We start from the raw sequence: 13,624 nt of genomic DNA on the forward strand, positions 1-13,624 counted from the left end.
TACTCAGGGCCTGGCTGGAGTCTTATTTAGACCCCTGCTAATGAAGAATTCAGAGCAAAGAAAGTTATTGTAGCCAAGGTGAAAGAGGTGACAGCATAGATGAAGTTTTCAACGGAAGAGAGCAGAGGAAGTGCAAAGTTGTTCTGACAGCAAAAATCTCCTTTTCGTTGGTTGTACTCTGCACATTCCAAGGCATTCGATGAGCTTTTAATAGAACCAGGAGACAAGATATCATCTGAAATATTGCAGGGCAGCTTTGCTGGTGACACTTCTGGAAAAGGAACACTCCTTGTTCAAAGAACCTGCATTAATCAATTGCATGCTAACCTCTAACCTCAATTGATTAATTACATTTTCTTTCTCCTCTCTTGTCTGCGTTTCCTAATAATGTTGGTCGCCTTTCCAAGGTTAATTGAGACACTGACCTTTTGCTTCTGTGGTTGCTCATCTAGTTAATGTTCAAAAGCATTTTGCGAACTCAGCATTGACAAGCTACCCCTTGAAAAACCACTTAATAGCTCAACAAACTAAAAGGGCTGAGATCAGCTGAGAGCCTGCAGTTAAAAGAAAACAGTTTGATTCTTGTTCCCAGTCGCCAAGACGGCAGTTTTTGACCGTACATATTTCCAGATGTAAACAAGATGCAACAAAATGGTGGCAGTTGATTTATTAAAAAATATTGCATATAAATCGCATACGAATAAGTAACTTCTTTCCTGAGTGTGCCGCACTGAATTGGAGCTTACTGTTTTCTGCTCTGTTTTCTGTCATAATAGACCTGATGGTTGAAAAAATTCATATGAAAATGATCAGCTACAGATTAATGCTGAATAGATGCTTGTTATATCCTGGAGTGTTGACCTTCTTGTGATTAATTATTTTGTCGTGGCAATGCCTCCGAGTCCCAGGCACAGACCAGAATGCCTTTGCTCTAGCCCTGAAGAAACATAGAGCAAGTGTTCTGCTATTGAATGCTGACAATGTCTTTCCTAATTATATGGCAGTGATCTGGTGAACAGCCCATTCTCAAAATTCAAACAAATATTTTTGACTTGGAGGTGATAAACAGAACATAGGAAAACTGGCCACTAGAGTGCAATATCTTGGGAATCTGTTTTAGAAAACTGCATGGGCTAAAGTAGCCAACAGGGTGAGAATAACAGTCTTTCAGTGTCATGAATCAAGCGAACAGGTTGCTTGTTTTTGAATTGCCCTTGTAAACCTAATTGAAGTGCTCCTTTCTCCTTCAGAGCTGGATGAGTGTGAGACTGGAGAGGCCTGCTGTTCTCAGTTCTGTATCAACTATGTAGGTGGCTACGAATGCACATGCAAGGCAGGGTTCCAGCTTAACATTGATGGCTGTGGATGTGATGGTAAATGGCTTAACACTGTTGGTTGTGGCTGATTCGGATCACAAGAGGGGGTGGAAGAGAAAAGATTTCAAAGCTCATTCCAGCATTTCATAGCAATTTCCCTGGCAGCAAATACTGCTGTGTCAATAGGATTTTAGCAGTATGATCCCCAAAACACAGGGACTGAGTAACAGGCAGGTCTACTTTGTGCAGGAATGCAGGAAATGAGTCGACTGAAGGGCCTACACACACACACTATATGTAGCTGTCATAAAAGGTAACTGCCAAAGTACTTTACATGTAGGTAAACAACAAAATATTTGGAGGTCCAGCTAAATATGGACAGGTCAAGATGCATGTATAGACTTGTTGGATCTATGCAGTCATTGGGGGGGGGGGGTTATAATTTTATTTGGGCCTGAAATATGGCAAAATAGCCTCTTTTCTTTTGCCTTGAAATACTTTGATAATTCTGTTGCTAGTGGGAACCAAAGGAGTACCAGGTATATTCAAATGGAGATAAATAAACAAATTTAAGCAAAGTTTTCAGAATACACAGATAAATTTTGTTTAAAGTTTGAACAAATTTCCAGTGGTGTCTTGCATTAGCCAAGCTGGTTTAACCTTTGCCTAATGATCCTCTATTTTTTTTACGTAGATGAAGATGAGTGTGTTGTTGACAATGGTGACTGTGACCAAGTCTGTGTTAATTCTCTGGGGTCATATGAATGTGCGTGTGAGGAAGGTTACGTACTTGGTATCAACGGGCAGACCTGCATCAGTAAGTCAGAGTAACGCTGGAAGACAATTCAGCATTTCCTGTTGACTTAGAACATGAGTTCTGAGACAAGAGTTTTCAGAAGGGACAAAAAATGTTGAGAGTCCAATTTGAGATGTTTAAGGATGTCTAAGCTATGTGCAGCGATTTGGTCCCCCACAAGCGTGCAAGATTGTGGCTTGGTGAGAAGGGTAATGGAAGGTATATGGGCAAATCCTCCCACCAGCTGCCTTGAAAATTTCAGATTGTTTTATAAAAAAAATTCTGTTATTTTGACACACACTTAAATTGCCCTTACTTTAGTTATATTAGGAAGTTAGAGATCTTGTGGGAGAAAAAAACCTAGTTAAGCAAGTTACGTTCTGTTAAACTAATACAAATTTCTCTACTAAAGTCAGTGTCTAACACTGGAACTAGAGCCCAGCTTGGCCATGTGTCTGTTTATCTATTTTAACCACGTGCTAAACTACAGGAAGAGTGTAAAGTTTCATCCAACTGCAAAAAGTAGGTCAACTGATTCCACAGTCTCTTAATGCTGGATTTTCAAATTTTTGTGTTTATTTTAGAACCAGGTCCAAGTCATAAATCCATAAATTGAACAAATGTTATACCCCCTACCATGGGCTAAAATAAAAATTCTAGACCCAAATACTCTCAAACATTCAGGGTTCAGGATCCACAACTAAACTTCAATGTTTTCAGTTCTGGCCCAATGTAGAAATACTGAGCTCCAGACTTGTTTCCAGCCTCAAATCTAGAGTTTAATGCTAAGATGTGGGGTGAGGCCCATTTGTTCTTTCCCTTTTTCCTGCTCATGTGTACTCCACTAACAGAGTTAATAAAGAGGAGCATGTGTGCCTCAGTGTACTGAGTATTGTACATTTAGGAACAGGTATAACTGTATACGTTATGTACTGTACCTTTAGAAATGGATATAACTGTGTGTACATTATGTACTGTACATTTAGAAACAGCTTTTACCCCGTTAGATTTTTCAGTTATACCTAATAGGAAGATCTAAAGACTGAAGCAGTAAGTTGAAATTCTAATGATGGCTCTATTCTTTGCACTAGATAATGATGAACTGAATAAGGAGGAAGAAGAAGAATTAGAGATCTCTAGGATTCCAGATCTCCAGTTCAGAAGACCACCTCAGCTACTTAAATATGCTGTTACACTAGACCCTTTCTACGAGGATGAGGATGTGCGAGGAGAACTCACTCTCATGCAAAAAGTTGGTAAGAAACTAAAGATGATTCTAGTTTCTAGGGGTGAAAACAGATGACAGTGGTGAGTGGGAAAGTCTCTGGGTTGGGAAAGATGTCAGAGAAAAAATAAGACTGACTCAGGAAGGATAAAGCTGATAGAAGAAGAGAGAAAAAGCAGAGGGCCAAATTTTTTATTCCCTACACAGAATGTGCCCCAGCCAGCCGGAGGTATCTGCATCCTTCTGCTCAAAGAATGTGCACCAGCCAGCCGGAGGTATCTGCATCCTTCTGCAGGCTGAGGGCAGCTGCAGGAAGAATAATCCAAGGGCAGCACACTTATCAACAGCCCTTATCATTGCTGCTTCAGAAAGGAAAAATTCTCCATAATGTTGGTACTGCTGGAAAACCAGTCTCATAGACAACCTATAGAAAGAAATGTAGGGACTACCTATTTTGTGCAGAGTATGTAGAGGAAATGATGATACTGAAACTGGTCAGAAACTATAATATATAATCATAAAAAACCCAGGCTAGAACATGGATCTATGCTAGGGCATAAAAATCCATGCTAAGGGCATCCAATTGTTTTTTCAACCTAGAATTAACTCAAGACTCAATAGCCCTGTTGTATTGGACAAACATGGAGAGTTGGTCGCTTTACTATGGATTCAAAAGTCACCTTGTTTTTTTCCTTGGTAGGCGAATTACTTGTTCACGAGTGGACTGGGTTTTTTGGGGGGTTTTTTCTTTCCAATTTGTATTGTATCACATTTATATTCAGAGTCTAACTAGTTCTGATTGCACACCCGAGTCCATGTTCCACAGGTACAATTCAGGGTCTGATCCTGGCATTTACTTTTTATGTATAAAGGGGAAAGTGTAAACCTCAAAAATTCTATATGCTGTACGGCAGGAATGGAACAGAAGGTAGTCGTGCTAGAAAAACAGTTAACAGCAGGCGCTATTCCACAGCTAGACACTGTTAGGCTGACGACCAGTTGGGAATCTGACAAACAGTATTGCCACCTGGAGAATGAGAAGCATAGAAGGCAAAGCCTAACATTGAATCACCAGCACTGACTTTGTTTTTCATAGTTAACATAATTTGGGGGGAGGCTCATAACTTTGTAATTGAGCTTCTGTATTTCTCCCAAAGGCTGATCCAGAGCATAACCATTACAATGTTGATGCCCAGGGAGCTAGTGGCAATGGAGGGTGAAAGTACCTTTTTCAAAGTTTAGCCACTCCTTTTAACTCTCAAATGGAAAATAATTCCTTCCTGGCTTCAAGTGCTTTTCTGTGCTGTGCTGTAGATTTTAACTAAACCGCCTGTTAAAACAATAATATATTGCAAGCAGTTAGTCTTTTCGACAGGTCCTTTGCCTTTTATTATGTTGTTAAAGTAAAATTGGTTACCCTTTCCAGAGGTATTTTACATTCCAGTGTTTAGGGCTGAATTTTCAAAGTTGTTCTTAGCTGCTTTCTGAATGCATTAGAATGCTGGCCACTTATACAAGTTCCTAAATGGGAGCTGTTGGGTGCTAAGTGCTTTAGAAAATCTGATCTCACATAGAGAATTACCGATGAAAAACAAGCAACCCACTGACTTAATGTTAGCTGAAGGAGTCTGTCAGCTTCCTTTTAAGGCCTCATCAAAATCCTTATCCACAAAAACCATCAGTCCTGTCCCACAAACCACCTGAGGCAAAAAGCTGATCAAAAGGATGGGCTTGTAATGTCATGCAGATATTTCAAAAAGAAGTAACATTTGGCTCATTAGCCTTCAACAAACTTCATGCAGCAGGAGTGCTTGTATTTGTGAGCGGATATAGGAAAATGGTAGATGTGTGCGTGACAGAGACTTAGATACTGATTTGTTTCTCCATGTGAAAATCCTCTTCATATGCAGAAAAGATTATAAACTTGCATTAAGATAGACTTTCATAGAATAGTTTTAAAATTTGCTTTTTAAATATATTATGATTATGGTGTTCCCCTGATGTGACCTGAAAACTGAAGTAATGGTATCCTCTCTTTAAAAAACCTCTTTTGAAAAAACATAGTTCAGTTCTATAAGGCGCAGTATTTTTTAGCCCTCTCTGGCAAAGATTTACAGTATCTTGCTGGATGAGTACCGCCAGAGACAGGGAGCCTAGCCTCGCACTTCCTCTCGCTTAGGATGCAACTCTTTGCAATCAACCTCACAGCATATTCTGAAAAGCAGACATGTGCTCTGTCTGGGCAGTGCTAGAACGGAGGCCCAAAACTGAGGACACAGCCAACATGCTTATTGTATTTAAATGGGAGAGTTCTCCCTAATTGTGAGGGAACCCATATTGATGTTTGGAAAGATCCAGGTATATTTATAATACCAATAATACTCTTAATGCTTTATTTAAATTGATGAGGTTCATTAAATCATAGAGAAGTAGGGCTGGAAGGGGCTGAGTCCAACCCCCTGACTGAGGCAGGATCATCCCTATTCAAACCATCCAAACCACAATCTAAATGCTACAAAAAAGTTCTACAAAGTTCTTTCTTTGCATTGTATATCTGGAATGGTACCAGATAGGTAGAAGTTTATTAGTGTTATGTCCCTGTGCTCACAAAAGTTTTTGTGCTTTTTCTATTTCAGTTTGTCTGGATAGCACATTTGGCAATGATTGTAGTTTGAGCTGTGAAGACTGTATGAATGGAGGCACATGTAACAGTGAAAACAGTGGATGTATCTGTTTGCCTGGATGGACTGGCATGATCTGTAATGAAAGTGAGTACAGGATGCTTAGATGGGATCCAAGAGTTATGTTCTTTACCCTAGAGCTCTGCTCTGGCAATTGTATAAGAAACAGTTTGTTCTTGTTTTGTTCTGAAAAGGAACAGAATTCTCATTGAAAGATTTCGCATTTATACCATTTGATCATAGTTGAGACGGACGCAGTGGCATCTTGATTTTGACATGAAGTCCTCATGTCCTGTGTGGCACATTAAATCTAAATGGTAAGGGATGCTGAATTATGCAATTGGTAAGCCCCTGGTATTGCCGCACGGATCAAATACTGTACCACCAACACATTATCCCACGCTACTTCTTTATTTTGTTGTAAAGTCCTAAAAGTGCTGTCCCCAGAATGTGAGCAGGCTGCAGCAAACCTAGCGCACTGTAATCCATTACTTGATTAGCTGCATTTTAGAAGTTTCTTCTGGCATATGCTGCTGCTGTCTGGGTTGACTCAAAGGTAAACTTAGTTGTTTCCAAGTTTCCAAGTTCAGGCATGCTGTCATTTTTTTTTTATTATTATTATTACATTGGTGAACTAAGGCCTTTATTTCTGAACTTTTGTTTTTTTAATTTATAAACATTATTGAGAGTTGTTCTTTTTTAGTATTAGAGCTTTTACTGCTTAAAATACTTTTACTGCTTAAAATACTTTAAGTGCTTCTGACCTGTACATCAGTGCCTTTTATAAAGGAAATTATAATACAAGAACTTTGCTTTTTGTTATTCCTATTTCCTTGTAAAAAGAATTTTCTGCTGCATGAGGATGTGGGGAAAAAACAAACGGCGTGGAAGAATGGTCATGTCTTGATGTACAGTACTTAGCCTGTTATTTATATAAAGGCAGTCAGGATTTGTGCCTTCATCATCAAGCTTTAACAAAACAGTTGTTAGTGATTCAGTATGCGTTTCTATTAATTGTATTACCATTGTGCCTAGTAGCTTTAGTTAGAGACTAGGGCCCCGGGGTTACTATCCAACAGCTGGTTGAGTCCTTTCCCCAAAGAGCTAACAAGCTGTAAGATAACAGGCAATGTGGTGATACAGGTTTCCCTCACTTTAATGCTGTACATGTGTTCCTGAAAATGGCGCATAACTCCAATTTCCATAAGGGGAACCCACTTTACAGTGTAACAAATACGGATACTTTCCAAGACCTTGACTGTACTGACCCCCAGACCCATTCCTACCACTTTTACAAGACAATTTTTGTACTCATCAATAGCAGACAGTACACACAAGCACAGGGCACTATCATAATGGGGATGGCAACTACAGAAACACGTGTTGCAGACAAGAAGCACAGATCCACACAGGAGACTATATTTTGGTGCTTGTCACTCCCACAATGCACCGCACAAAGCAGCTGACTGTGGGCTTCCACCACACCAATCACATAAGAGTGAATTTACCTCTCACATAACAAATTTTTGGTATAAAAAGGGTCATCACATAAAAGCGAATTCACACACACAGAACCTGCATAAAGTGAGGGAAACCTGCATTGATAGATGGGCCAAGGAACTTTGAGACAGTGCTATGCAGTAGCCTCAATAGGTCACCACCCTAACATTTCCAAGATTTTTTTGCAGACACGAGGGCAAAAGAAAGAAGGAAGGGATTCCAACAAGTTGCCAAAAATAAATGAAAATGAAGCAGGTTCCTAGTACAGATGAACTATGGGTTTAGTTAGAAAATATTGGGGCATTGGTAATAGAATAATAGCCAAGAAGGTTAAAATGATAATTTTCAGTTTTGCTGTGTGTTACAGATAGTGCTCATAGGATATTTTAATGTGTTTTGGTAACTCAATTGGAATTTCTCAACCTGTGTTTGCAGTATAGTCTCTTTGTTCAGGCACAGATTTAAGGCAGGGCTCATATTCTCTGTAATAGTATTATATCATGTGCATTAATAATTGAGACATTTTTCTATACTTATCAACGATGTTATTCCATTTGATCCAAAAGAATTCTTTTCTAGTTTTAAAAAGCATACAGAATTATGTCTCATCTCATTGATGTCAGTGTTGACTGAGATAAGTACAGAATGTTTTCTATATTAATCAAGATTTGATCCTTATAAATACTTTTTCTTTCTTTCCTTCTTTCATTCCTTTCTTCCTTCTTTAAAGAAAAAGCATAGATGACACTTTGAAAAGAAACCAAACTATTGAAGAAATCAGGAGCTTAATTTTCCTAACGAATGAAAGAAAATCAAAGGATAATTGATGATGAATTTCAAGTTTCTTAGTGTGTAATGGGGGTGTAGGTTGTAGCCGTGTTGGTCTAAGGACATAGGCAGACAAGGTTCTTTGGGTGAATCTGTTCTCTTTTATTCGCCCAACTAAATAGTTGGAGAACATTTTTTAAGCAAGCTTTTGGGTTCAAAAACCCTTTGTCAGGCTAAGAAAGTTTCTGCAGTTGGTGTGTGCTGTTCCTGGAAGGAATGAAAAGTAAAGAAGCCAGAGGCTGGGCTGGTATGCATACAAGACAGGCAGTCAGTGAAAATGTAGATTGATTGGTCAATGGGCGAGAGACAGGCTTGGTGGGGAGAGAAAGAAGGGGGATGAAAGTGAGAGATACCTGGGGAGTCAGATGTCAGGCAGGTTATAATGTGTCATAAATCCAGTATCTATATTTAGTCCATGATCTCTAGTATCCAGGAGGTTGATGAAGTGAAGTTCATAGGCTCGTCTCTGAGAAGTGTTTTTTAAGTTTCCTTTGAGGATCAGGACTGAGAGATTGGAGAGAGAGTGGTTTTCTTGTGAGAAATGTGCCCCCACCAGTAATTAGGTATTTCTGTCTTTGATAGATTTCCGGTGTGCGTTCATTCTGGTGTGCAGTTGTTGTTTGGTCCCTCCTACGTAATTACCATCAGGGCATTTGGTGCATTGGATGAGATATATTACATTTCTGGAGGTGCAGCTGTAAGATCCTGGGATGCTGATGGCTTTGTTGTGGGATGTAGTAATAGTGGGGGGTGGAGATGTGTTGGCAGGTTTTGCATTTCTTGTCATGGCACGGTCTGGATTCATTTGGTGTGCTTTGGGCCTGAGGAAGTTTGCTTCTGGTGATGAGGTTAGCGAGGTTCGGTGCTTGTTTGAAGACTAGGATGGGTGGCTCTGGGAAGATCTCTTTAAGAATAGGGTCTCTTTCTAGTATGGGTTGCAATTGTTTGAAGCTGACTTCCCAGGTACTTCTCCACTATTCATCCCCCTTCTCTCCCCCCACACCCAGCCTGTCTCTCACCCACTGACTCCTCAATCTACATTTTTCACTGACTGCCTGTCTTGTATGCACACCAGCCCAGCCCCTGGCTTCTTTACTTTTCATTCCATCCAGGAAGAGCACACACCAACTGCTGAAACTTCCTTAGCCTGACGAAGGGTTTTTGAACCTGAAAGCTTGCTTAAAAATTGTTTTCCAACTATTTAGTTGGTCTAATAAAAGATCTCAGATTCACCCAAAGAACCTTGTCTGCTTAGCATGTAATGATAACATGTCAATTAAGTTAGTTACTGAAAATGAGTCCAAAGATTGTATTTAACCAGTTTTAGCTGAAAATAATTGAGGTGTTTTCTATTACACAGATATGTTTTTCACAGGAGCCATCAGAGCTTTACGCCATGGAGTCATATGTTGTTATGTCTCAACCTTTGGACAGTATAACATATCTATGAAGCTTCAGAGCTTCTGCAAGGCGTAGACTATAGCTAAGGCATATTTCCCTTCAGATAATTGAGTCTGGTTACTTCAGCTGTCATTTTTAATTACCTTGTGGTAAATACCAGAAGAACAGCTATCATCCTATAAGGAAACAACAGTAACATGGCATAATTTAAAAGATGCTTGCTCGGAGTTGTCCTTTAATTGTTTGTATTATTCTGATGACTAAAGCATTGTTTCATTTCATTTCTAACTTATGAAGAGATTACTTAGTCCATTCATCTTTTCTGCTTTCTTTGCAGCTTGCTCTCCAGGGACTTATGGGAAAAACTGTAACAGCATTTGTAAGTGCCAGAATGGAGGCTCGTGTGACCCTGTAACCGGACAGTGTCACTGCCCACTGGGAATTAGTGGAAAGATTTGTGAGGATGGTATGATTGCTAGTGTTTTGCTCTGTATAATTTCTGTCTGGGAACCTAGTGACTGCCCATTTCTTCTTGTCTTCACTAGTTTGCACATAGGAGAGCTAAGTCTACAGCTGACGTGGTGGGCATAGACACATACTCTTGAATCTTGTCCTGCCTTGCCCTCCTTGTCTTGAAAAAACAGGAGAGGCAACAGGTGTGCGAAAGCATTTAGCATTATCACCACTGTAAGGATGGCAAGCTGAGGCAGGGACAGATTTATCTCAACGTCAGCTAAGAAGACCGTGGCAAAGCCAGAATTGAACTGAGATCTCCTGTGTAATAGTACAGTGCCTTAATAAGAAAAGCGTCAAATTTCCCCCAGATGCTTGCTATGGAAAGCATGCTAGAACAAGGCTGGCTTGGTATTTCACAGAAAGAGACCTGATGCTGCCTTGTTGATCATTTTGTTCACGTGTACCTCTCTAGGCTGTCCAAAAGGATTCTTCGGGAAGAACTGTAACAAGAAATGTAACTGTGCCAATAATGGCTATTGCCACAGACTGTATGGAGCCTGTTTGTGTGACCCAGGATTATACGGGCGTTTCTGCCATCTAAGTAAGTCACAGTAATTGTTCTGAGCTGTTTGTTTTAAACAGAAAGAGCACGATAGATGTGAAAAGATTCTATAAGGATACAGACTATGGCTGTAACTGAGCAGGGTTTTTAACAGTATGTTGCTCAATCAACTCTGGGGGGGACAGCTCACATCCTTAAGTTTGGTGATGAAGTGACAAAAGTATACACACAAAAAAGGCAAAGGAAGATGACCAGATACCTAATACCTAAAAGATAGAGGGGAATAAAGAATTAAAAAAGAGAGAGAAAAAACAAAACGGCTTTTTTTTTTTCATGTATAGTTTGTTGAAAAATTAGAAAAGTGAAAACACAGTTTTTTTCAGGAAAGCATTCATTTGGGGGGAAATTAGGTCATTTTGCCCCAAATATATTTGTTTAAAAATGGCAACCAGCATTCATTTTAAAGCTTACTACCTCTTGCACTCACCTCAGATTGCCCAAAATAAGATGGATCAGCTCAGTCAGGAATTGTCATTATAGTTTACATACACTCACACGCACACTCACACTCATGCATGCATGTCTCTGAATGGATAGTTTTGCTGACAAGTAAAATGCACATTTCTCTTTACAGAAGTTGTCTTATCCACACACAGCTCTGCAGATGTTTGAAAAATAACTCATGTATAATTGCAGTGTTAATAATTCCTTTTTATCTGGCTACAGCCTGTCCCAAGTGGGTCTTTGGAGCTGGCTGTTCAGAAGAATGTCAGTGTGTGAAGAAGAACACTCTGGAATGCAATGCCAGAAATGGTACTTGCACCTGCAAACCAGGTTATCAAGGGAGCAGGTGCCAAAAAGGTATAACCTAATATCTGATCCTCTGCCTTTAAGGCCATACCTATTCATTAATTCTCATTACTCCTTTCATGAGCCACCTGGCACTATACCAGATATGAATATATTTTGGCAATTAGTTCTCTAGTTTTCCTGTTGCAATCTCCAGTGGTCATTTGACTTCACTAAGGTTGTAGGGCTGTAAATGAGAGAGAGTTTGGCCCAGCAGACTTATGCTGAACTATTGGCATTAGGGATGAAATTGTAATACACCTGAAGCTTTGGCATTGACTTCAGTGAAGTCAGGATTTCACCTTAGGACACAGTAATTTACAGCCAGTGCTTGCATTTTTTTTTTTGATAGCTGGATTATTTATGAATGAATTCTACATCATACTCTTTGGAGCATGGTTTACGGCTCTTTAAATTCTGCCTCTTTGTAAGTTTTGTAGATAGTGCAGAGGAAATTGTATTCTGTATTCATGCTTGACAGTCTTGGCGGGGGAAGTGGAGTAATGCAATAAAGCTGCTTGCCTCATATTCTTCTCTGAACTCTAATGCCATAGAGCCCCTTACAGGATTTTCTGAGGAGGAAAAAGGAGATGGAGGTTTAGCACGAGTGATGATATTTCGTATCTCCTAGTTCTGTTGGTGGTGTTCCAAAGCAGTTTGGAACTAGCCCTTTTCCTACCTCTGATCTCTCCATAAGGCACAAAGCAGCAGTGGCTGTAAAGGCAAGAGTTTTCAGGTATCAGGAGTAAAAGCATCAGGACACTCAACTGACTCTATTACAAAGGCATGTTTAACAGCTTCTTCTTGTGAATGCAAGCACTTCTTGTACCCTTTGTACCTGTGTGAAAACTATATCTTGATTATTTTCACTGTCTATTGTAATGAAGACCCCGGTCATGCATTGGAGACCTATTGTGTAAGTACTTTATACATATAACACTTTGAGATGGAAAGTGTACAAAGACAGCTAACAACAGCTTACAGCTGTTGCAATCCTACTGAAATGTATCCTGTTGAACTAGTTTAAATTAGAGGACAATTAGGACCAAATTCAATCCTGAATTACACATAAAAATCCCACTGTTGATTGTACTGGATTCATAAAAGTATTTCAAAGCAGAATTTTGCTTTGAGAGGGTTGTTTCTTGCTCGTTACTCTTGTTATAATACCTTATACTGCCCCAAATCAGGTACCCTGAAATCTGTACTTATTTATTTGCTCATCCAGAATGTGACTATGTTATTTGGCTGATATTTGAACAGTAATCCAGTAGCTAAACTATTAGCAGTCAGTAACATAGCTAAAAATTTGTTTCAGATATTGTTGCCAAATTATCTTGTGACTTTTTTGTTTCAGTTTTCTCAGCTACTCCTTTTTTTGCACATATTCTGTGTGCGCTCTCTTTTCAGAGTGCGTGCCTGGCTTTTATGGAGCTGGCTGTAAACTGAAGTGCAACTGCTCTGATGTTTTATGTGACCACAAGACAGGAGAATGCAAGCATCCATGCCCACCTGGTTTCCATGGAGAAAAGTGCCATTTATGTAGGTATCTGGATACACATTTCAATAAGAAGTATATCAGTAGAGGGCCAAGGATTTTTGTGGTGATCTTTTATTAGACCAACTGCATGGCTGGGATAAATGTAGACAGAGGTGGATCCAAGGGAGCATGGTGGTGCAGTTGCACCTTTTTGGCTGTGTGCTACATGTACGTGAGCTCTTTGAGCTCACTGGCTTGCAAGTGGCAGCTCCTGCTGGAGCTTCATTTATGCCATGAGGTCTGAACTCACCATCTGGTCCATGAGGGGTCTGTCTGGAGTGGCTGCATTCAGGCATCTCCAGAACCCAGGTGTGGGCACCACTGCTGTTTAACTGTTTCCCCCTCCCCTGCTGAATTCAATGGCAGGAGAAAAGAGAGTGTAAGCTGCAATGCTCAGCCCCTGGGCTCCTTGAGAGCTGCATGAAAATAGGGACTAGCATCCCCATGGACACTTGTCCCCTCTCCTCTTT

The 13,624-nt window shown here is 40.0% G+C and overlaps 1 protein-coding gene across 10 annotated transcripts in view; it reads left to right on the forward strand.

Moving 5' to 3' along the window:
- LOC102371371 (multiple epidermal growth factor-like domains protein 6) overlaps nucleotides 1-13,624 on the forward strand; it is a 316,432-nt gene that overhangs the window by 236,247 nt on the left and 66,561 nt on the right. For 8 of the 10 annotated variants that reach the window (XR_003092868.1, XM_014517486.2, XM_025198034.1 and 5 more), the window contains 8 exons: nucleotides 1,251-1,373; nucleotides 2,011-2,133; nucleotides 3,204-3,368; nucleotides 5,974-6,105; nucleotides 10,085-10,213; nucleotides 10,676-10,804; nucleotides 11,492-11,626; nucleotides 13,025-13,156. Coding sequence is in view for 9 of the 10 variants with exons in the window: in XM_014517486.2 (XP_014372972.2) it covers nucleotides 1,251-1,373; nucleotides 2,011-2,133; nucleotides 3,204-3,368; nucleotides 5,974-6,105; nucleotides 10,085-10,213; nucleotides 10,676-10,804; nucleotides 11,492-11,626; nucleotides 13,025-13,156 (1,068 nt within the window). In the remaining variant the exon portion in view is untranslated. The remainder of the gene's footprint in view (nucleotides 1-1,250; nucleotides 1,374-2,010; nucleotides 2,134-3,203; nucleotides 3,369-5,973; nucleotides 6,106-10,084; nucleotides 10,214-10,675; nucleotides 10,805-11,491; nucleotides 11,627-13,024; nucleotides 13,157-13,624) is intronic. The other 2 variants (XM_025198036.1, XM_025198037.1) reach the window with 2 other exon arrangements.

The sequence above is a fragment of the Alligator sinensis genome, unplaced genomic scaffold (assembly GCF_000455745.1).
Source record: "Alligator sinensis unplaced genomic scaffold, ASM45574v1 scaffold787_1, whole genome shotgun sequence".
Lineage (NCBI taxonomy): Eukaryota > Metazoa > Chordata > Crocodylia > Alligatoridae > Alligator > Alligator sinensis.